The sequence below is a fragment of the Dendrobates tinctorius genome, unplaced genomic scaffold (assembly GCF_039654945.1).
Source record: "Dendrobates tinctorius isolate UK_male_01 unplaced genomic scaffold, ASM3965494v1 ptg000011l, whole genome shotgun sequence".
Lineage (NCBI taxonomy): Eukaryota > Metazoa > Chordata > Amphibia > Anura > Dendrobatidae > Dendrobates > Dendrobates tinctorius.
The window spans coordinates 51,274,115-51,299,245 of NW_027361679.1; the positions used below are offsets into that span (position 1 = coordinate 51,274,115).

The 25,131-nt window shown below is 42.6% G+C and overlaps 1 protein-coding gene across 1 annotated transcript in view; it reads right to left on the reverse strand.

Annotated features, from left to right (window-relative positions):
- The window catches only part of LOC141047179 (tyrosine-protein phosphatase non-receptor type 9-like), a 96,612-nt gene that overhangs the window by 38,219 nt on the left and 33,262 nt on the right, over nucleotides 1–25,131 (reverse strand). The window contains exons 2-8 of the mRNA XM_073542138.1: nucleotides 18,390–18,530; nucleotides 17,323–17,412; nucleotides 15,525–15,649; nucleotides 14,502–14,607; nucleotides 12,208–12,318; nucleotides 10,223–10,875; nucleotides 2,230–2,320 (exon numbers count right to left, since the gene is read on the reverse strand). Of these exons, the coding sequence (XP_073398239.1) occupies nucleotides 2,230–2,320; nucleotides 10,223–10,875; nucleotides 12,208–12,318; nucleotides 14,502–14,607; nucleotides 15,525–15,649; nucleotides 17,323–17,412; nucleotides 18,390–18,530 (1,317 nt within the window). The remainder of the gene's footprint in view (nucleotides 1–2,229; nucleotides 2,321–10,222; nucleotides 10,876–12,207; nucleotides 12,319–14,501; nucleotides 14,608–15,524; nucleotides 15,650–17,322; nucleotides 17,413–18,389; nucleotides 18,531–25,131) is intronic.

Genomic DNA, 25,131 nt, shown 5'->3' on the forward strand with positions numbered 1-25,131 from the left:
ACCGTATGAAGGGAAGGGGGACATCATATAGATTTAAAAATTATTATTTATTCAATGATTTTTCATTGAATAAAAAGAAGAGTGAAAAAACTATTCTTGTGGCAATGCCCAACAAGCACCCAGCCTTCTCAGAATAATGGAAGCACTCAACAAGCAATGAGCGCCATCCGCGTGAGGAGAGAAGAGAGTGAGTGCGGCAGACATTCCTCACTGCTCCTCCTGCTGTTACTCCAGGCGCGGCCATGGTGGGCCCTGAGCAGTCATCCCCTCCTCCCCACAGGCGGCCCCCTGCTCAACCGTACTCCATCCACGGCATCCTTTTCCTGGGGTGTACATCATGTACACACAGAAAAGGTGATCGGGAGAAGAAGATCGTGAGGGAATCCACACTCAGTGATCAGGGACTATAGTATGAGGGGGCAGAGAAAGGTGACAGGACAGAGACAAGCCCAGGGGAATGGCAGGCATTAAAGAGAGTATAATATATATATATATATATATACATATATATATATATATATATATATATATATATATATATATATATATATATATATATATATATATATATATATATATATATATATATATATATATATACATACATACACACACACACACACAAAGGCAGACTTGAATTTGACAACCTCAGCTAGCGTTGCTCTACTGCGAATAGCTCAGCTAGAGAAACAGACACTATATACACGCTATATTGCCCTGTTATTGGGGGGAAAATACTTGCCTTCCTACTTGCAAAGAGCCATTACTAGCCATCAGAGCCCCCTTTCCCGGACACAATGATTTCACATTAGTTTTCAATTTTCATTTACACATCGTAGTAGCATTTTGGTTTAAAAAAAAAAATAAAACAAATTACATGGCAGCAAAATATGAACGCTGCCCTGGTCCTCATTCTGACGAGTCATGTACGTGTTCTGTAGTTTTCAGACATTGGACGTGATGTAACCATTATATTCTATGGGGCTGTTCACATGTATGTTCTGCAGACCAAGAGGTCCACACAAGTCATGGCGCCAGGTCTGTCTCTGGGTCCATGAAAATCACTAACCGCACACCTTGTTATCCATGTGCAATCTATGTGCTGTCCGTGATTAACAGTGTAATTGGAATTTCACATTAGAAAATCACTGATTAATAATCTGATATATAACTGTTTTCATGTACTCGAAAAAATAAGGATGTCTGAATGAGGCATTAGGGCATTTTCCTAGAGTTTGTGCTTTTCGGCTTAAAAACACAATTTACAATAGTACCAAAATGAGCGATAGTTAAAATCTCATTACACTTTTCCCTTGAGTTTTTAGAGCTGCTGTTTGCATATTTAAAACTGCAGCATTCAGATCTTAAATGTTTTCTTTTTGCTGTTTTTTTTCAAATGAATACATAAATTCATGAAAAAAAAAAAAAATAAACACCCAAAAAATCCATCCCAAAAGACCTCTAAAAACATAGTTTTTTTTTCCCTGCAAAACATACCCTTAACGAAGGCTGTCTGGTCTAAACCTACATTTGCAGTTACTATTCATCTGCAGACTTGTAAATCCTCAGATCGTGTGCACTGCATGGATTCTCCAGTGGCGGGAGTAGGCAGTCGGTCATGGGACCCCAAGTGTGCATTATGCATACGCGCCGCCACATTCCGACTAGACTGTATCCAGCCTTGCTCAATACACTTGCACTGAATGAGGTCAGATACAATCTAGTCGGCACGTAACCGCATGTATGCCGTTTGCATACTTGTGGTTACACATCCTCTCCGTGCACTAGAGCAGGGTTCCCCAACTCCAGTCCTCAAGGCCCACCAACAGATCATGTTTTCAGGATTTCTGTGGTATTGCTCAGGTGATAATTGCATCACCTGTGCAATACAAAGGAAATCCTGAAAACATGATCTGTTGGTGGGCCTTGAGGACTGGAGTTGGGGAACCCTGCACTAGAGAACCATGACAGTGCGTGCGATGTGAGGATTCACGAGTCTGCAACCAGAGTAACTTGTAGCGTTAGACAGGACAACCCCTTTAAGAAAGTTTTTCAGGTGCGCAGGGTGCAATTTACCTAGGGCCGGAGCCACGGATTGTGAAGCCATATCAATGAGGATGATCCTGACCTACATTGCAAGAGTGTCTCTAAAGTATATTGTGAGGAGGTTACACTCAATTCAGCATATTTCTCCATACAATGGGAGGGTCACGTTCAATAATATATTACCTCATCTGTGCCAATAAGCCCCAGTTTAACCCTGGACTGGTCCAAGCACAGAACATCACTGTATCTATTCTTTGCTTGATTGTAAGGCTTCCTGTGAGAAGAAGAGAGAAATAGATTATAATGAAAACTAAAACCCTATTATTCACATTTAGGGATCAGTAATAAGTCTCTATGGTGCAGAGGCTGGAATCACAAATGTGGTTTTTGTGAAAAATGTTAAGCCAAAGCTAAGAGTGCATGACAATGGTGGGGAACCTCAGGCACAAGGGCCATTAACGGACTTCTGTGGCCTTTCCTCCGGCACCCAGGCCGATACCCAGGGACCGCAATGTTCGGTTTGGCAGCTGCGTTTTGACAGCAGCCAGCCCTTGAATTTCTTCTTGCTCTGCGAGCACACTACTGAGCTCTACAGTACGTACAATTAAAAAGACTATGGCTTGGCCAGTGCCAAAATGTACGTTGTGGTGGAGTTAGCGTGATGCGCTCCTGTCCCATGAATGGCCATGGCAGCAGCCTTCGTGTTGCCTTCTGTGATGTATACTGTGCAGCCCCCATGTCTCCCTCCTGCGGTGTTTATGCTCCATGCCCATTTCTATTATGTTCTACATATACACCGCAGCCCTCCTGTGATCTATATACCGAAGCCTCATGAGACTTGTGACGTATATGCCCAAGTCCCAGGCCTCCTGTAATGAATATACTGCATCCCCCATGTCTCCTGTGATGTGTATACTTCAGCCCCAGTTTTTCCTGTGACGTATACTGCAGTCTCAGTGTTTCCCATGTACAGCAGTCTCGTTGTCTCCTATGTGATGTATACAAAGAGGTCCTGATGTCTCATGTACTGTATACAGCAGTCTTGGTGTCTTCTATGGGATGTATACAGCTCTATCTATCTCCTATGTGATGTGCATACAGTAGTCTCGGAGTCTCCAATGTGATGTATAAATAGCAGTCTGTGTGCCTCCTATGTGATCTATATTGCAGATCTCCCATTTCTTGAGTTTTACACGTTAGTGATAAATTTCTCACTGTGAAGAGACTCTGCAGTGTAATATACATCTGAGTTTGGTACAACTAACTGCTGAGTTCTTTACAAAATGTATCTTAAAAAGTCGCCAGTGATCCAGACAGACAAGTCTGGAAAAGCAGTTACCAAGAGCAACATCATTCATACCATCTATCACCACAGCTGCACCAAAGAGCAGCATAATATGGAGAAGTTAATTAAATGTTTGACCAAATACAGTAGGGTTATTTTTAAGTTCATCATTTTGTATGGCACCGAAAGGATGGTATAAATATCCAAATGGCCGCTGTTAGAAAAATGGTTCCCCATCCCTGGTGTAAGAGAAGGCAAGAATGAACGACTGATACTTCTTTTTCTATTGACAGTATGTAAGATTCCAGCATTAGCTCTGCTGACCTTCACTGCAAGTGTGCGTGTGTGTGCGTTCCAACGTCAGTGTTTCAATAAAAAACAATGCACACAGACTCATCAGCATCTGTACATTTAAAGTAGCACTCTGACAATAGTTTTTATTTATTTTTTTCTAGTGATATTTGGCTGAGATCACTACCGGGTGCAAAAAGCAGACCAAAACAGGATTGAAGAGCCAACCAGTAAACTATAATAATTCATGCTCTGTACACATAACTATGGGTAAGGGGCTTGAAATCTGCAGAGTGCCACTTTAAAGGGATCATGTAATCAAAACAACGCGTACACGACACCTGCCGATTGTGCTGTGTCCCGTTAGGTAGTTTTCAGCAACCAGAAGGGGTCTCAATAATTCAGATCACAGTTACACTTTATATTTCATGCAGAACATTGGTTATGCTTAAAATGGTCAATTTTCTTCTACTTCACTTTAACTCATAGTGACCAACCAATTAGTTGCATTTACAATCGTAACTTCAAGGTACATTTTTTTCCTGGTTGCTTTGTTAGTGGTGCTTTATATCCAGGCATCGATTGTACAGGTCAAAAATTGATTAGACAGTGGAAAGAGGACCAGACAGCGGGCATCACTGCTCTCTGCCTGCTATATGATCCTCTTCTATCTGCCCTCATACCTCCTGCTTGTTCACTTTGGCGGGGACCAGGACTCCAAGATCACTGCTCATCAATGCCATGAGACGCACAGTGATCTGTGAGGCCTGGTTGAGGTTGGAAGCCCGGCTTAGAGTATCACAGAATGTTAGCGTTTGAAGGGAGCTAATGGGTCATCGTGTCCAACCCCCTGCTCAATGCAGGATTCACTAAGCCATCTCAGACAGATGTCTGTCCAGCTTCTGTTTGAAAACTTCCATTGAAGGAAAACTCACCACTTCTTGTGGCAGCCTGTTCCACTCATTGATCACCCTCACTGTTCGATAGATAGATATAACTTTTTATCTAATCTGAATCTTCTCCCTTTCCGTTTCATTCCATTGCGTCTCATGTTTCCAAGTGCAACTGAGAAGAAGGATGATCTTTCTACACTTACATCCCTTCAGATATCTTTAGACTTCTATTAACTCTCCTTTTAGCCTTCTTTTTTGGAAGCTAAACATTCCCAGATCCTTTAACCGTTCCTCATAGGACATACTTTGCAGGCTGATCACCATCCTGGCAGCTCTTCTCTGAACTTGCTCCAGTTTTTCAATGTTTTTAAAATGTGGTGCCCAGAGCTGGACACAGTATTCCAGATGAGGTGTGGCCAAGGAGGAGTAGAGGGGTATAATTACTTCACATAATCTAGACTCTATGTTTCTCTTAATACATGCTAGAACTGTGTTTGCCTATTTTGCTGCTGCATCACACTGTTGACTAATGTGCAGTCTGTGATCTATTAGTATACCCATTCTTTTTCACACGTCTTGTTGCTTAGTTATATTCCTCCCATTCTGTAGATGTAATTTTTTTTCTCACCCAGATGTAGAATTTTGCATTTCTCCGTTAAATACCATTATATTAGTTGCTGCCCATTGTTTAAGCTTATGTAGATCCTTCTGAATTCTGTCTTCTCTAGTGTTAGCTATCCCTCCTAGCTTTGCATACCTTGCAAATTTGATTAGTTTACCTTCAGTTCCCTTATCTAGATCATTTATAAAAATGTTGAACACCACAGGGGTCAGCACAGAGCCTTGTGGTACTCCGCTTGAAGCACTTCCAATTGGACGTGCAACCATATATTTCCACTTTTTGAGTACGATCACTTACCCAGTTATGAATCCACCTAACCGTAGCCTTGTCAATCCCATACTTGGTCATTTTTTCAATAAGGATGGTATAAGATTTTTTATCAAATGCTTTGCTGAAGTTGAGATATCTACTGCATTTCCCTGATCCACCCAGTGAGCGATTCCATCATAGAATGAAATTAGTCTGGCATGACTTGTTTGCCAGACTAAACAGGCTGGAAAATGCAGCTCGCGACCGAGAATTGAAGAGGTGGCTTTGAGGGCTTGACTCTGGGCAGTGTTGGGGCCAAGACAGTTAAGCAGTGAGGGGAGAAGTTTTTTTTTTTTTTTGTTTTTTTTTTTTAAAACATCTTAGATGTATAGCCCAAGATAGGATATACAATTTGTGTAAAATAACTTTGTTGCAAAATGAATCACTGTCACTTGGATCAACCCTCCTAAGCAGTCTATATGGTCATGTAGGTCATAAGCTGAAAAAAGTGATACCTTAATATCTGCGATCTGATGTCTTATTCCAGAGAAATCCACGTTTTTCTTATATGTAAATTGGCTGTTCAGATCAATGGGCTGGACACTGATCTGCATGCGAATCTGTCTCCAGAGATTATTATAAGTGAAAGGGAGGAGTTAACAGTGTGAGACATATAACTAACACAGAAGACTAGATCTGAACTTTGTTTCATAACAAAGACATTAGCAGCTGCAGCTGTCAGAGCCTGTGATATGGAAGCTAAAGCCAAGAGGAACTTGAAGGTGTGTCAGGTATAATCACACACAGCTCTGCATTGAGATCAGGCAGCGGATTATTACACATCACACTGGTAACTCCCCCTTTAATTTAAAATAATCCCTGAAGACAGATTCTTATGCAGATCAGTGTCAGCCCCATAGCCTGGAACAGCTCATTTACATGAGAAAAACAAGGATTTCTCTGGAATTTAGATTCCTCAAACCTCCATGCCCATATAGACAGCATAGGAGGGTTGATCCTACTGACAGATTACCTTTAACGGAGAAACTGTCAGTCAGCCTTCTATGAGTGACAGTATGACCATAGACCATATCAAAGTTAAATGTCTAGACTATCAAAGAGCCTGTAAAAGCTAAACGGAGCAACATATTTACTAAAACCAATATGAGAATGATTTGTACTCTCAAATACAAGTGTACAGTGGGGTAAAAAAAAGTATTTAGTCAGCTACCAATTGTGCAAGTTCTCCCACTTAAAAAGATGAGAGAGAACTGTTATTGACATCATAGGTAGACCACAACTATGAGTGTCAAAATCAGAAAACAAATCCAGAAAATCACCTTGTCCGATTTAGCAAGATTTATTCAGCAAATTATGGTGGGAAATACGTATTTGGTCATTACCAAAATTACATCTCAATATTTTGTTAGGAGATCGCTGTTGATAAGATTCTACATAGAGGGGAGGTGAGAGTAAGAAGGAACTCTGCCTCTAGCTCCTCCTCTTCTCCAATCTACATAGAACCTAATCAGCACCAACAGTTAGGCCCCTTTCACACATCCGTGTCTCCGGAATGTGTGGTGACAGTTTTCTCACTTACCGAAGACACTGACACACGTAGACCTATTCAAATGAGTGGGTCTATGCACATGTCCGCGTGTTTTCACGGATCGTGTGCAAAACACGCTGACATGTCAGTTTTCTCCGCAAAATGGCCCGCACACGTGAACACACATTGACGTCCACCGTGCGCACGGATGGCCGCCGGGGAAGTAGCGCTACTGTAAGCGCTGTTCCCCTGCGGGTGGTGCTGAACCCGGCTGTGATTATTCTCCCCTGCTCTGCCGCAATCAGAGGAGAATGAATGAAAGCAAAACCCGACGTGAGGTCCCCCTATGTTATTGAACCAACTCCGCAAAACTCACAGGTGCAGGCTTCTATTCTCAGGCTGGTAAGGGGCCATGAATATGGCCCTCCCCAGCCTAAAAACAGCAGCCCACAGCTGCCCAGCAGCCTCTATTAGACGCGCCAAATCTGGAGCTTTGTCCAATTCTTCCCACTTGCCCTGTAGCAGGGGTAATGAGGGGGGGGGGGGGGGGTTAATGTCACCTTTCTATTGTAAGGTGACATCAAGCCCAGCTTAGTAATGGAGAGGTGTCAATAAGACGCCTATCCATTACTAATCGTATAGATGTGAAGGGGTTAAATGAACACACAGCACGAATAAAGTCTTTTAATGAAACAAAACACCACACAGTTTTTCTTTATTTTTCTCCTAATCCATGAGACACCCTCGCTCTCCTGTAATAAAATTTAAAATAATAAAGTAACAATATACCATACCTGTCCGGCATTCAGTCCCACGCCGTAATACAGATCTGGGGAATAATGAGTTTACAACCGAAGCAGTGCTAAATGCGACCGCCCCGGCTGTAAACTACTGGTGAATGAGAAGCAGCGGGCACAGGCTCAATAACTATCGGTGACGTCACACAGTCTGTGCTCATCGCCGGTATGAACTCCTGTGACCTCAGGAGGATGATGGGATAATGCAAGTGATGAGGTCACAGCAGTTCAAGCTCTGTCACAGTGACCTCATCACTTGTATTCTTCCACGGTCCTGAAGTCACAGCAGGTCAGCTTTTCATTAATTCATTCTCCTCTGCTCACGCTGATCGCGACAGAGCAGGGGAGAATGGATGAAAGCCGCATTCAGCACCTGCCGCCGGGGAACAGCGCTTACAGTAGCGCTTCTTCCCTGGCAGCTATCCTTATGGCACTGATGCGGCACACGGTCGCCACACATGTGCCGCACGTAGAACACACACGGACACTTATCTCCGGTACCGGTTTTTCTGGTACTGGAAATACATGGACGTGTGAAAGAGGCTTTAGCATAGTAATGTAAAAATCTGTCATTACTAAATTCTGATTGTGACTTTTGAGGAGGGCTGAACCACACATGAGAGACTGACTTGAGGGAGGTCTCATGTGTGGTTTGTCCATCCTCAAAAGTCTCTCATGTGGTTTCTAAGGAAAATGTACTGCCCAGTCCTGATCCATGTCATTATGGATAATCAGGTGCTGTCAGAAGGACTTTATGGCTAATGAAGGTATGAGTAGTTTATATTCTTCACATCATAAATCTTTAAATATGCAGGTGAATCAGTAAAACGTCAGCTAACAGCATGTGCGGTCTCTATGAAATGTGGACACATCAAAGAATGTAGGGTGAAGCTCAATAAAGAGGGTGTCATAAAACACCTTACCACACAGGCCACAACATTATACAACCATGCTGCAGCCTTATGAGTGAAAACACACTCTACATTTGGCTGCTGGCTAAAAATACACTACAGGGTGCCCCAAGTGATTTTCTCGCTAGTCTTGAGGGAGTGTGGTGCAGTTTGACACTCTTGATTCATGAAGAGGTGCATACCTTGTAATGAATCTGGAGTGTCAGACAAGTGGCATGCACATCCATTCACCAGGACTCAACTGGCGTAAGATTTCTGGCGTAAGGTACCCCATAGCTCATCATAAAGTACATGAGCTGTGGTGCCATGCCCCAGTCCTACCCTAGCACAGCCCATTTTGGCAAAGCTTGGAGAACCTGGTGTGAAAAGCCAAAAGTTTTAACATTTTTGCAACTTTTCTAAACGATTTACACCAGAATTCTGTCTAAATTGCTTTGATAAATTGGGTCTGTGTGGGTGAATAAAGCCTTAAGACGGCCATACACAAGTTAAAAAAGCCTAGCTGCTCGGCATCTCTCAACATCCCCGATAACATGCAGAAAATCTGCTGATGGTGAATGTTTAATTCAATGAAAAAGACTAGCCACAACCAGACCCGTCTATCCTGGTAGAACGTGATGAAACCCAAAGTGCAATCCTCCTGTCCTGCAGACATCATGAAGTCTGAAGTCCCAATGCCCCGACATTGACTCCTTTACACCGGTGCCATTAAAGTACATTGCCACGGTATTACGAAGTAGTGATGGCACTGCACCATAACTTGATGCACCTGTACAGGTCAGGAAGGGATTTCAGCTTCTGAATGTAAAGATGAATGTCAGGCTAGGATAGCACACCACATTTTGCAGTTGGAAAATTCAACATATATTTAAAAGAGGTTTTGTGGCAAAAACGCCACACTGAATCCGATTTCTGCTCTGTGTCTGCAGTTTGATACAAAATGCAGATTTGTAAGTGGATTAGCAGACTGAAAATTCAAAATGTACACATATGGAGATTAGGTGGCCCGGAAAGGGAGTAAATATATTGATCCAAAATCCTTTAAGTGCTAAACCCCAGTACATAATACCCTTCTTTAAAAGGTCAGCAACATGTAACCTTCAATATATAAATGGTTCATTTGAGTAGGGCAAGGAGTTAAAACAATCCATATTTGCCATTACTCGGTGTCCAGTAGCAATTGCATATCTCCGCATAGGGAACGATAACACCTCAGGGTACCATCACCCTAAATGTTTTATTGTCCTGTTAGCGAAGGAGAATATCTAGTGGGGTCCTTATAGGACTTTGGAGAAGCAGACAACCTCTGCAAAGGCAAGCTCCCACAGTTTAAATGCAATCTGTCAGCAGGTCATTGCTTTTATCATCTGAGAGCAGCCTGATGTGTACACAGAGAAGCTGAATCCAAGATGTATCACTTCGATTACTGGGTCCAGCAGAATCTGTTCTACAGATGCGAATGAGGTGGTTTCTGTAGCATGTGCATATAATGCATTCTTACTACAAATCACAAGCCCCCAAAAGGCTATGCAGATTGAAAATCCTTAAACATTCTTCTTACCGGGAGGCTGACACTTACTTTGATACATCGAAAGCACCGACTGGTGGCTCTTTTCTAATTTCTTCATACTCCTGAAAAATGCCCCTCTTTTTCATCCTCTTGACGTGCTGAACCAGACCTAGTACCGTCATTCCTCCTTCTTCAGGCATGTGTAAGGATTGCTCCATGTCTGCAGGCAGTGGTCGAGATTTCTGGGGTAAAGGCGGGATGGAAGGATTGTCAGCAGGCTGTTTATACAATGGCGTGTCCGGAGGGGTCTCCGATTGAGGAGGTGGTCTCCTACAGTTTGTATTTACAATGGAGCTCTTATCACAACAATCGTAGTTCCCGCCAACGGCAGAACCATTCCAGTGCACACAGCCACTCACTCTGTGTGTCTCGGCGAAATTCTTAGTCCTGTTTTCATGGTAATGATTGTGAATAAGTCTGGTATTATCAGTCACATTCTGCTGGGTGCAATTAGAGTTCAGTCTATCACTCACGGGATTCTGCTCCGAGGAGTATATCACAAAGAGATGGTCCATGCAGTCTCCATTTTCTTGGCCTTGTCTAGAATTAACACATGCCTGAATCCAAGCAACATGACTTATTTTAGATGTTCCTCCCAAATGCTCTGGTAAAGAGTCCTTTGGTATGTGGTTCACCAACTCGTGGGCTTTTACTGTGCGCACCTGTGGTGGAAACATTAGGATAGGGTCAGGGTCACTCCTGAAAGGCATTGAATAGTAAAACTAGTATCAGGTTTCTAGGTTAGGATTAAAAGGCCATTAGCCTAAGCTTATTGAGTTCACAGGGAAACTCATCGAAACAATGGACTGAATGGATGTCTACCAATTTCAATGACCACTTTGCTTAGTGCACTTGTGATAACTTGGCTTGAAAAACAAGCTTCAAATAAAAAAGTAACCGCCGTTTTAAGTTTTTTTTTAGAAATTAAATAGTGCACATGAAAATAAGAAGCTTTGTAATATAACTGGCAGAGAAATCTACTTATATCTCTTTATGTACTCATTTTCAATGCATGGGAAAAATCTGTGAAATCTGTACTCAGTGAAGACGAATTTTCCCATTACAGAGATTGGAGGAGACAGTTGGTGCTTTTAAAATTCTATGGAGCTGGAGGAAGTGCCAGAGGCTTTATGCTGCACATTCTTCTCAAAAATCATTTACATCAACTTTTATCTCCCACATTCACTGAAGACAGATGTTATCCGTTAATTTAGAATTTGGAGAACGATCAGTCCAGGAGGCGAAGGAAGCAGATTTTTCTAATAAGTTTTAGTACCAAGTTTCTTATTTTCATGCAAACTATTGATGAAAAAAATTGACTCCCTTGGAGAAGCACTCCCATCACAGTTTTTATTCTCTTAATATATTGCATCCATCGTACAATATAGAACTGTGTACTTACAATTGCTCAGTTTGCCATAATACCCAGTAAATTATTCTCTGCTTTATGTAGAAACAGGAATTCTCTTTTCCTGGCTGAAATCATTCCCCTCTTCACCTACTGAACAAGCTGCTCCCTCTTCCCACAGTGAGGAACTTTTTGCAGTGACATATGACTCATACAGGGAAAATAGACCTCCTGTTTCTACACCGAGCGTAGAAGGATTCAGCTCGTCAGTTTTCAATCACGTAATATCATAGACCTAATGGAAAAGAAGAATTAGATTGGAGGAAAGGCAAAATGAGCGATTGTAAGTACATAGTGTTACAAAATATGAAAATTGCAATATATTAAGAGGATAAAACATTTAAAGAGGCAATCCCATCTACATCCAAAGTTACAAGATACAGTCAATGACTGCTACTTTACAGATAACCCGGACCTGTGGTAGAAAAATACCAACTAATTGAGCTTACAATAATACGTTATTACAGCTCACAGAAAAAAACAACAAAAAAAACCAAAAAAACACTAAATCATAAAATCAACAAGCAAAAGTAAAAAAAAATAAAACACAAAAAAGCAAAACATATACAAATATATAATACGCTACCCGTTCTCTCAGCTTTTCTCGGACGAAAAGGCGTAAAACAGCAAATGGAGCTCGAAACCAAAGAGGAGAGGATACAATAAAAACACATTTTAACCGCGCAGGAAAAGCACCCTAGAGACAAAAGGAAGGAATGAAAAATTGAAGACACAGAAAAGAAAAAAAAAATAAAATATGTATCCTACAGAAGATTTCCATGTGACTCGACAACAGGTCATGAAATACAGCTGATAAGCAATATACAGACTCTGATCACCTGCCTATGTGTGTAACCATGATTCTAAAGCCTCCTTTGAGTGAAGCACGTGACAAAGGCTAAAGAGGAGTCACAGAGCAACTAGCGCCCCCAAAAGGATGAGCTCCGCAATTAAAAATGTACATGCTTACAGATTTGGAACCAAATTCACACTACTCCATTGTACAGGGCGTAATCCACATAAAAATGAGTAAACTGCAGACCAGAAAAACCACAGCTAAATTAAACTTAGTGCACTTTTTTCTGCCATGTGTAAATTGGGTTTTGAAAACCACCTCCATTTGTACTGTAGTATCAATTGCTACAGATTTCTGGTGAAAACTGCAGAGCAAATGCTTATGTTTATAAGCCAGAAATCTTTGGCATTATGGCACTTTACTATTCAGGCCAGATCATAAATTTTAGTAAATGGGAATTAATAAATTCTAGTAAATGGGAATTAAAAAACAAGCAAACATGACACTTCAGATAACATATGTGAAACATTTCTGCAGACAACTTGGAAGTGTGCAAAAGATGTTCTTGCATCACGTAGCACTCCAGAATGCGTTATATTGCACATATAGCTGTGTAATTATTTCTATCATATCAACTGGATCAATATATTTTTAAATGTATTTATAGGCCACTGATTCCCAGGCTGCACAACAGTCCACTAGATTCTCTTATGTGTAGACAGGAAGTCAGTCTCTGGACTTCCTGTGTACTGCGGGATGGACATCACACATCAATCACTCCGCTCCCCAACCAACTACACCCACTTTGTTCCAGCACCACACAACTTTCATTTTACATTCTGCTGATGACTAATTAAGCTGCACTTAATTAGTTAAGTTTTCTGTTGGATAATTTCATTAATCCGCCATTAGATAGGAGCAATGTGATAACGCTCTGCTTTTTCCCCTGGAAAGCCAGAGGCATCATGGGAAATGTAGACCGCATTAGGAGATCCATATCAGAGTAAAAGGAGGTATCAAGATGGCAAACTATCCAGAAATGCCATTACAGGGGTTCTAGAAGAATATGATAAAATTGCCCCCGTGTTAATATTTTAATGGCAACCCGTCCTAGTCACTTGCAGTAAGGATTGCTAATTGAAGACATGGCTCCTGAGACCTGTGTCTCAACTGACAGATAACGGATATACACATGAAGAAAAAAATATCTTCTGAGCACAGTCCTCCCTCAATGATTATTTGTATCCTATTGTTCAGAAAGTCTTTGTCTACTGCCATAAAGCTGTCAGACCTAATGAACTGGAGGCAGAAGCTGGAGATAATCTTCTCGCTGAGCACAACGGATTTATTTTTTCATATATATCACAGCCCTGCTCCTGGCTGACTGAGGTATGTGTGATCTGGCTTTTCTGGGACACGGGTCTCAGGAGTTGTATGTCTTCCAAGTCTGCATTCTGTCCTCTCATGTGACTAGGATGTAGTTTTAATTAGTTCATAGATGCCATTTCATTACATTCTTGGAGGACTCCTTTAACTAAAACAGATATAAAATAATTTAAAAAATCTTGTGTATATTAATAGCCCATTCTGCATTATACAGGCAAAAAAAATATTGCTAGATTGTCTTTTTTAATTAAAAAATAAATTAAAATCATCAAGCGTAACCGTTAGTCTCATTTCTGGCCATGTTGACTGCTGGGAACTATGCCCACCTCCTTATTGGTCTGTGTCTGGCTGCAGTACAACTGGCTGCAGCAGAAACAACCCTGCTGTGTCTAGACCACAATTAAAATACAAAAAAAACCCAAAACTAAGTCTCATTTATAAGCTTCACAGGCCAACAGACTAGGGAGGAGCCGATCAGCAGCAGGTTAGCCCATTTTTGCAGTATTTCTACAAAATTGACATTTTTAGGATCAAGAGGGAAATGCTGCAAACAAATAGTGAGGATAACTATTTCTTGCTGGATTTAAACTTTCATTTCTAAGTCAGTTTTTAAAATTAAAATATGTGATGCGACAAAGTATGCTGGCCTCGGTTAACTGCGATAACAAGTATTAAAAACAAAGTGGCACTCAACATACCTTTAAAAGATTCAATATCTTTACACAAAGCTCATAATCAAAATTCCCGTAAGTGGAATTAATCATGTCGTAAATGAAGATGAGCCCATTCCTCTGTGTCTCCACCCTACGACAAAAAAACAAACAAAAAAAAACAAAACAGGATTTATAAAAAAAAAAAAAAATATATATAATAACAAGAACAATAGACTAATGTACCAACCAGTCACAAAATATATACATTGAATTTTTTTCTTCACTTTAGGGCATGTGCACTTTAGAGTATGCTGCAAATACGGATGTGTTGGCAGGAAAAACGCTTAAAATTTGTGTGCTTTTGTTGCGGCTTTTTCTCCACTCAATAGTATGATGAAATCTGCAAAAATGCTAAAAGAATTGACATGCTGCAGATGGAAATCTGCAATAAGAACTAAGCAACGAGCGCATGAGACTTCAGGAATCTCCTTCACTTTGCTGGGACTAGCAAATCCTTCAGTTTTGGGGACAAAATTTTGTGTGGGGGGTGAAAAAATGTGACAAAAACGCAACGCGAATACCCTTACATGTTGTACCAGTAACAGCAAAAATCTGGACCGAAGGAATTATTTTGATACCTGTCAAAAACGGCCACTCGCTTCAGATGACCAGCAATTTCATCCAATCTGTAATATATAATGGGCTCTGGGGAAATAGCTTGCATCCAAATAATATTTCATTTCCGTGCCTGCCAGCGTCTTATTCATTCATATGGTTATTAATGTACAGGCCTTCTTCCAGAAAGCAATACTGGCACAGAACAGGCAGTAAAGAGAAAAATCAATAAGGTAATATAAGGAGATCTGCTTTCGCATGCTGGCAAATAATGTGTCATTCGCTGAAATACCAATACCATCCCAAATCATATTCTCCATACACCAATAAAGCATTTGCCCGAAACGGATTACTAATTTTTCACTAAAATAGATTAGCGCAAAGCTTCCCCTGGTACACTGCTTTGCTCTGATGGGAAGGAAAGAATTAAGTGATCACTCATCAATAAATTACCTCTCAATGGCTTTATCTAGCTGGTAGATAATTGCCTGGAGAACTGCCTTATGCGTGGTTACATCCGGCCTATGAAGTCTAGCAGTGAACAAGGCCAAGGCTGCTCCATTTGCATCTCTTCCGGGCTGTAATTGAGAAGCACAAACACCGTCATTATCAGACGCTAAGGACAGAAATGTATAGCCCTACATCTTATCTCCAATTAGCAAGCTATACCAATACACTGAGCAGAGCCAAGGAAAATACCCGCGTTTGTTACAAGTGTTGTACATTTTAGATTGACCTGCTTCCCTTACAGAATCTTTTCCATCACTGTCCAATCACGTTACAACTTGACACCTAATAAATTCCATTTCTGCAATTATGTCACATTTCCTTCCCAGTATCAGTCTCTGCTTTATATAACTATTTTGTATGGTAAGTGACAGCATGTTACAGAGGGCCACATATTCCATTTCACGAAACATCTGCTCAGATTTGGGGATAAATTATATAGAGCGGTGCCAGTTTTCAGCAGAGTATATAAACCGAACAGAGACCAAAAATACAGCAGAGGCCATGTGTGTTCTGGCTGAAGGTACGTACAAGCAGCACTCTAAAGGCTCATTCTGTAGATCGTAAGGGATATTACGACTTCTGGCACCCCCAGCCATTTTGAGAATGGGTTTCTGTACACCCAGCGTGAATGGAGGGGAGGTGCTCAAGCTTGACATGCCGCCTCTTTGCACATGAGATTTCTGGAGAAAGCAGAGCACTATGGACAGAGGACAACTTACCATCTTGGAAAAACTGGTTTAATACTAATGCTAGGTCCAAGGACTACCATAGCAGAGCCTCCCATAGGTGTCACAGGTCCTGTGCCTTTTGGTCCTACAAGCGGGCTTACATTACCAGCGGTTTGCACAAAAGCTCATTGTTTAAACAGGACCTGTGCTGCCAAAAACAATGGCAGCCTATGAGCATTGAACGATCTATAAATGATTCATGATGCAGGGTTAGCCTGTACAAACAGGCCATTAAACAACACTCGATCAGTAAATAAGTCGTCTTGTATTGCCGCCGGTCGGGTAGTGTAGTCAGACCTTTAGACTGTCCTACTAATCATGGAGGACTCACTCTTAGGGGCCCATCACACATAGCGAGATCGCTGATTTTGTGACGCATCAGCGATCTCTCTGTGTGACACTTATCAGCGACCGTCACCCCCCCACTGGGTATCGCTGATCGTGCAGGAATATCCTGGGCCATTTTTTGATCGTTGGTCTCCCGCTGGCCAGCACGCATCACTGCGTGTGGCAGCGCGAGACCAACGATCAGCAGGCTCCCAGCACTGTAAGCTGGTATCCAAGGTAAATATCGGGTAACTAAGCACGCGAGGCGCTTAGTTACCCACTGTGTACCTTGGATACCTGCGTACTTGCACTGGGAGCTGGTATCCAAGGTAAACAGCGGGTAACTAAGTACCGCACGCGCTTAGTTACCCGATATTTATCTTGGATACCAGCTCCCAGCGCGAGCACACTGGTATCCAAGGTACACAGCGGGTAACTAAGCGATGCGCGCATAGTTACCCGATATTTACCTTGGATACCAGCGTCCTCGCTGGTCCTGATAACTGTTGAGATCTGCCTGTGACAGCTCACCAGCGATCATGTAGCGAGGCACCAGCGATCCTGACCAGGTCGTATCGTTGTCGGGATCGCTGGAGCATCGTTTGGTGTGACGGGACCCTTACTAAACTCCTATAGATATAATCTTCTGTAAAGTGACAACGCCTTAAACTAACAGGAATACTTACTAAAACCGTAAATTTACCACTCAGTAGCTCAGAGCGTAAAGGTTCTTCATCGGGGTTTATGTTGTAGATCCCTTCTTTAAGTCTTGTGTTCTGGTAAGACAGAGATAATGCAGATGAGCGAGGAATGTGGCTTTACCTCTATTGCTCAAGCCATCAAAGCCTGTTACTGCGATAAAGAAAGGCTGGAAAAAGCTGACTAATTACATTACACATAAATCATAGGAGGCAAAAATTAATTGGATACCTGGCAGAGAGGTGGTGTAATTATTAATTAGAAAGCAATGAGAGGACTGAGATAGCGAGGAGTTTCCAACCAGATCAGATTCATGGGTCACAGCATTAGCCACTAGATGCCTTTCACACCATAACCACCCAGGATGGCAGCATATGTAGGATGTGTAGAAAGATTAACCATTTACGAAAAAGCGGGACATGCTTGTGGGCTTGACAGACAACCCCTTTGAAATGAAACGTGTTACCAGTATTTTGCCACCTGATCTAAGAGCAACATGATGCAGAGACCCTGATTTCAGCGCTGTGTCACCTACTAGACAGATTGCTGTAGCTTTGAAAAATAAAAAAAATATCACTTTACAGATCACTAGAGAACTAGTAAACCTGCTGCCATGTAGTCCTCCATATTCATGAGCGAGGCATAACCCCGCCCCCACTCTGATTGGCAGCTGTCTATGTAGAGTGCACAGTAAGCTGCCAATCAGTTGTGGGGGCGGGGTTATACAGAGCTCAGCATTAAAGAACTAGTAGATCTGAAGCAGGAAAAACAGGGATTTTATCAAAACTGCAGCAAGCAGCCCAGTAAGGGAAATGCTTAAATCATGCTGCAGTCATATAGGGTTGCAAAAATCTAGTGACAGATTCCCTTTAAGCAATTCAAATAACCTTCCCCTCAGCCAGGTAACCATATTTTGCAGACTAGTATTTTCATCAAGACAAGAATATGAATAACATGAAATAGCCATATATACAAAATCTTTCCAAATACTATCAGCAGATCAAAGAAAATCTCAAATACAGGAAAGCAAACATAACTCGAAGTCTGGACTTACCCTGTAAGCTTGAAATAAATCGATTGCTCTAGAAACATCAAACTTCCGGGCCATTAAAAATTTCACAGCAGTGTTAGGAGGCACCGTAACCACTTGTGGTTGTTCGCGATTCTTCAGTTCCGAAATAAATTCCTCAATTGCCTGTAAATTGACAAGAAATTAATAAAATTATATATATGCCTTATCGTGTGTCTGTAACCGAAATCGCGGGCCAATCAGCGGCAGGTGCAGGCCTTAATCTCTAAAACAAGAGAATAAAAAAAAAAAATAAAAAAAAATTATTCTCACCTTCCGACGGCCTCCTGTTTTCTTTCCACGCGCCCGGCCTCGCGTTCCCAGTAATGCTCTGCGGCTCAGACCGCTGATGATGTCACTCTCACGAGAGCGAGAAAGACGACCGACGTCATCAGCGGTCTATGCCACAAAGCATTACTGGGAACGCGAGGCCGGGCGCGTGGAAAGAAAACAGGAGGCCGTCGGAAGGTGAGAATAACTTTTTTTTTTTCTATTTTTTAATATTTTTGTACAGGGCCGCGGCAGTGATTGGTCGCGGCTACACGGAAAGCGGGGTGAGGGGACCATGCACACCAGGAAAGAGGGGTGAGAGGATCATGCATACCAGGACTGGGGGGGTGAGAGGACCATGCATTCCAGGATTGGGGGGTGAGGGGACCATGCATACCCCGAAAGGGGAGTAAGAAGACCATGCATACCAGGAAAGAGGGGTAAGAGGACCATGCATACCAGGACTGGGGGGGTGAGAGGACCATGCATTCCAGGATTGGGGGGTGAGGGGACCATGCATACCAGGACTGGGGGGGTGAGAGGACCATGCATTCCAGGATTGGGGGGGTGAGAGGACCATGCATTCCAGGATTGGGGGGGTGAGAGGACCATGCATTCCAGGATTGGGGGGGTGAGAGGACCATGCATTCCAGGATTGGGGGGTGAGGGGACCATGCATACCCCGAAAGGGGAGTAAGAAGACCATGCATACCAGGAAAGAGGGGTAAGAGGACCATGCATACCAGGATTGGGGGGGTGAGAGGACCATGCATTCCAGGATTGGGGGGTGAGGGGACCATGCATACCCCGAAAGGGGAGTAAGACGACCATGCATACCAGGAAAGAGGGGTAAGAGGACCATGCATACCAGGATTGGGGGGGTGAGAGGACCATGCATTCCAGGATTGGGGGGTGAGGGGACCATGCATACCCCGAAAGGGGAGTAAGAAGACCATGCATACCAGGAAAGAGGGGTAAGAGGACCATGCATACCAGGATTGGGGGGTGAGAGGACCATGTAATCCAGGATTTGGGGGTCAGGGGACCATGCATACCAGGATAGGGGGTGAGAGAACCATACATATCAGGATAGGGGGTGAGAGAACCATACATATCAGGATTGGGGGTGAGAGAACCATACATATCAGGATTGGGGGTGAGAGAACCATACATATCAGGATTGGGGGTGAGAGAACCATACATATCAGGATTGGGGGCATTATTGCATTATTATTAAATCTTCAAAAATAAACTGCATATATATTCTAGAATACACGATGCGTTAGAATCGGGCCACCATCTAGTGATGAACTAAAAATGCAGCAGCTACCTACCAGCAGTAATAACTTTGCCATATAAATATCAAAAAGAACACATGAAATGAAAACGACACAATCAAATCAATCTAGGGGGGGAAAAAAAAATGCAATGATATTTTTCAATAGACGCACATCTGAGGGAGGTGTGAAGTAAATCTGTCACCAGGTTTTTGCCACCTAACCTGAGAGCCGCATAATGTAGGAAGAGAGACCCTGACTCCAGTAATGTATCACTTACTGGGCCACGTAGTGTAGTTTTGATAAACTTCTGGTGATAAAACTGATTTTATCATTAGAGGACTAGTAAACTGCTAGGTAGTCAAACATTCATAAAGGCCCCGTCACACACAGCGATCTCACGCTAGCGAGATCGCTGATTTTGTGACGCCACAGCGATCTCGCCAGGGATTTTATCAAAACTACAGCAAGCAGCCCAGTAAGTGATACAAAGCTGGAATCAGGGTCTCTGCCCCTACATTAGTATTAGTATAATATTACAAGTTGAGTTGTAAATATATACACACATCTACGGTATATACACATAGTAGGGACCATTAAAATTTGATCTACATCAAAAGTTCCAGATCTCTGGAATCGTATGGCAAGTAAAAAATAAAAATACACACAGAATAATCAGAGGAGCAGTGGGAATAAAATAGACAGGCCACTCTTGACTCAACGATAGATCCTGTTTTATTTCAAAGGAATTAACTGGCAGAACTTGGGTTGCCAACTGTCCAGAAATTTCGAGATAGACCGTAAAAAAATAAAACTAAATTAAATTTTTTGCCTATCCATAAAGAAATATTTAATGCATCTGCAATTTTTTTTTTTAACCTGTAGAATCTTAGATTTTTTTTTTTTTACCATAATTATCAAATCAGTTTACAGTGAGTGCAACCAATGTCTCCATATCAGAATTGTGGGCTGTGGACGTGTCACTTACGAGCTGTCAAGACGCCAACCTTGGGCAGAACGCTGCTACGACTATAGGAAAATACAGTATTCACATTTGGATAATATCTCAGTATAAAAGGGATTCGGAAGAATTGTCACAACAGTTACAAGGTATAGGAAGGAGAATATCAGAGCCCCGATGTCCTCTCTAATGTGCAGAAAACAGTTGCCTTATTCTTATCCTTTCATTGACACTGCCAGTAGAGAATCAATGAAAGACCATCAGGAAAAGAGAGGGAAGTAGTCATCACACAACGCACAGAAGAGGAGACTATTTATCAGGTCATTTGGTTCCCCAAGAGGGCTGTCGGAAATATTCCTGGATGCAGACATTGAGAGAGACAGATGAGAGCTGTCAATCAATAGAAAGGGGAAGACGGTTACAAATGATAAAAGCCTGACTGTAGTTTAAGAAAAAAAATCAATATGGCCGGTCTAGCAGCTCTCATTATATGTGCTGCACAACAGCAAGGCAATAAAGGACCTCTCTGTGAGAAGCAAATCATCAAGGGTGTTCCCTGAAGTCTGCTAGGGGCGGACGAAAGATTTTTACCAAATAGCTATTCCTTTCCAAAGAGCCCCCCAATACACGTGCACACTCCTAGCATGTAAGTGCAATAAATGCGGAGAAGAGAATAAGCCACTGGCAGACATCTTTGGCAGAGCTTTTCTCCGGCGAGCGCAAAGGATAGGGCATTCACCTATGCTTTGCCAAAATCTGTTGTCCGAGATGAGCCCAGGCACTGGAAACAAATACACATCAGCTGAAATGTGTATGGGGGTCTTAATCCTTCTGCCCAGATATATGCATTGCCGTACATGAAAACAACCAGAAGGCAAACAAGGCTCCAGATTTCCCCATATTGTCCTGACATTCATTTGACCAGGTGCCACTGGAGGAATTGATTATGCCAGGGGTGTCCAACCCACAGTCAGCATGCAACACAGAATGGCCATTCATGCTGCCCAAGACAGATTTCCAGGCATAATGAATCGTGGGTCCTTTAATCCCATCCGACAGTCTCCGCATCATGCCCATCCGGCAGTCTCCGCATCATGCCCATCCGGCAGTCTCCGCATCATGCCCATCCGGCAGTCTCCGCATCATGCCCATCCGGCATAAAAAAAAAAAAAAAAGATGTGCGAACAGTTGCAAACTGCTACAAGGTACAAACAAAAGAATACAGCAACACTAAGCACCAAGATGTATGCAAGCATTGACTAGTGCATAAACTGACCAATTCAAGAGTCACCCAGCTGCGACAAGGTGAAACCTGTTTATAGGAGTTCTCTCAAGTTTGGAAGTGATCATAGACAGGGGATAACTTCATACTCACTGGATTATTATTTTTTTTTTTTGCTTCTCTGTAGTGGCAGGTATCACAAAAATTATGAACGGACCATTTTTTGCTTTGTACGTAATGTTCGATCCAAGACAGCTCTTCTTCTAATGTGGCCCGGAGACAGAAAAATGTTGGACACCCCTGGGTTATGCCGTGACCAGTGGCCATAAGGACAGTAGATGGTAAATGGCAGATTAGAGTCTGTTAACATCACTTTTGGAGAACTCTCAAAGTATAACTCAAATAAAAGACTACAACAATTGCTATATGTCACCCATGTAGCCTATAGGAGAGGAACATCAGAGTAAGGCCATGGTTACACGCTCAGTATTTGGTCATTATTTTACATAAGTATTTGCAAGCCAAAATCAGGAGTCGAACAATCAGAGGAAAAATACACATCACCACTTCTGCATTTTTCACCCACTCCTGGTTTTGGCTTACACATACTGATGTAAAATACTGAACATGTCCTTAGATAGGTCGAGCAGGATGACAAGATGTACTATTCACTGGGGCAGAAGCAATCATCTTTGACACCCCCGAAAGAAGCTGGTGGCAAAACGCGCGTCGGAGTGAGGGGACGCTGGGGCACTAATCTCATGGCAGCCTCACTCAGGTAGATATTATTGATCTCACCAATTCCGGTATGAAAAATAAGATTATGTTAGAGGCTCTTGCCGAATTTACCTAGAACTTTGTCAGCATATGGTGGATACTTTAGTCATAACTTTTACCTGGGCTGCTTTAGAGTCACTACAGAGTGGCAATTTGGGCACTAAGGTTTAATTTATACGGAAGGGAGTTACCATAACACGTTCTAGGCCTTTTGATTTCTGAGTATCCCTCCATTAGCTTTCCCATTCATGTACTCTCTGCCCCTCTTTTGCCCAACGGTATGTCCTTAGATAGGTAGAGCATGACGACAAGTACCACTGTACTATTCACAGGGGCAGAAGCAATCACTCCAGGGAAGTTTACACCTGTCTACTAAACTGAGACACCACCCACTGCTCAAGCCTCTTAGGGTACCGTTACACTAAGCGACGCACCAGGGTTTCCCGACGGTACGACCTGGTAAGGATCGCTGGTACATTGCTAAATGGTCGCTAGTAAGCTGTCAAACAGACAGATCTACTCAAGGACGCAGCAACGATCCGTATAACCACCTCGGTGGTCGCTGGGACCTTGTCACACAGCTGCTATTCTGACGACTCCCACCTGCGTCAATGAGTTCTGCGTCGCCAACAAGGTCGCTCGTCGGCGTCAAACACAGCGATGCGTGCTGGCCAGCGGGATGCAGAAGATCAAAAAATGGCACAGGACATTAGAGCACGATCAGGTCGCCGCTATGTGTCACACATAACGAGATCGCTGTTGCGTCACAAAATCGGTGACGTTTCAGCGATCTCGCTAACGATCTCGTTATGTGAGACGGGGCCTTTACTCTGCACTCCTCAAGGAAACGCCAGTAATATACCTGTCCATAAAGATATATAACTGGACCTTTTAAGGGCAGCGCAAAGCTGTGCCACTTCCAGCCCAGTGAATAGTGCTCCTCTTTCTCCAGCTCAGATGTTCCTCTCCTAGGAACTATACAAGACAACTTATACCTTTACCTGGAAGCATGTGATTGCATACCTAGCTCTAAGCGTGATCTCAATAAGGTTTAATATGTAAATTAAAAGCATAATGGAGGTGGAGAGGAGGGGGAACACTACAAATAAATATGCAGCATGGAGGCTCAGTGGTTAGCACTGCAGCGCTGTGGTCCTGGGTTCAAATCCCAACAAGGACAACATCTGCAAGGAGTTTGTATGTTCTCATATTTGCATGGGACTCCTCCCACACTCCAAAAGACATACTTGATAGGGAACGTAGATTGTGAGCCCTAATGGGGGCAGTAATGTCTGTAGAGCGTTGCGGAATACAATGGGGATATATAAGTAAAAAAAATAAGTGTGCTTTAACATTGCATTTAATACATGCCTGGTGGCCCCATTGGGGCATATTTCCAAACCCTCATCAAAAATGGGATTCAGACATGTGTGCCGACGGGCTATAGACTATAATGGTGCTGGCAGAGCGAACGTGTGTTCAGCTGTGCATCGTTTTTGAGCATATGGGACTACTGGAGGCGAACACTAGGATGTAGTAGACTGCGACTGGGTGTCCGCCTCCAGTAAGCATATATGCCTGAAACCAACGCATGGCACATGTTCGTTTTGCCGGTACCATTATAAACCTACTGCCAACATCGGTGCACACGTCCGAATCCCGTTTTACAGGTTAGGACATATGCCCCGATGGGGCCACTGAATGTGTGCTAAATGCAATTTGAAAGCGCCCTAAGAAACTTTACATTATGTGGAAACATCAGCAGTTGCTATAGTCCTGCTGTTTATGACATACATGTGACAATATTCTTATAAAGCAGAAAAAAAATAGCTGAAATCAAAAGTGAGAAATGTCCCCTACAGACAATACATGTAGACACAATGTGGTGTCACGGTGGTTGAGGATTCGCTGTTCCATAACTAACCACAACTATTGGCGCATGTCATAGAAAGCAAATAGTCTCTTCAGACAGGAAGAAGACATGAACTCTAGTGCTACCTGTCGGAGGCTGTAATCCTAAGGCTATGTTCACACGTTGCATTTTTTTCTGCAGGCAAAACCTGCTCTCTTGGCAGTAAAGAAGCTGCTTACAAAAAGCAGGTTTTGCTGTGTTTTGTTGTCTTTTGTGGATTCTGATAATGTTTAGTGCCCCCCAAAGAAAAGAACATGAAGCAGCTTCCTTAAGTTTTTTTGCACCAAAACCTGATAACTGCGCTTTTT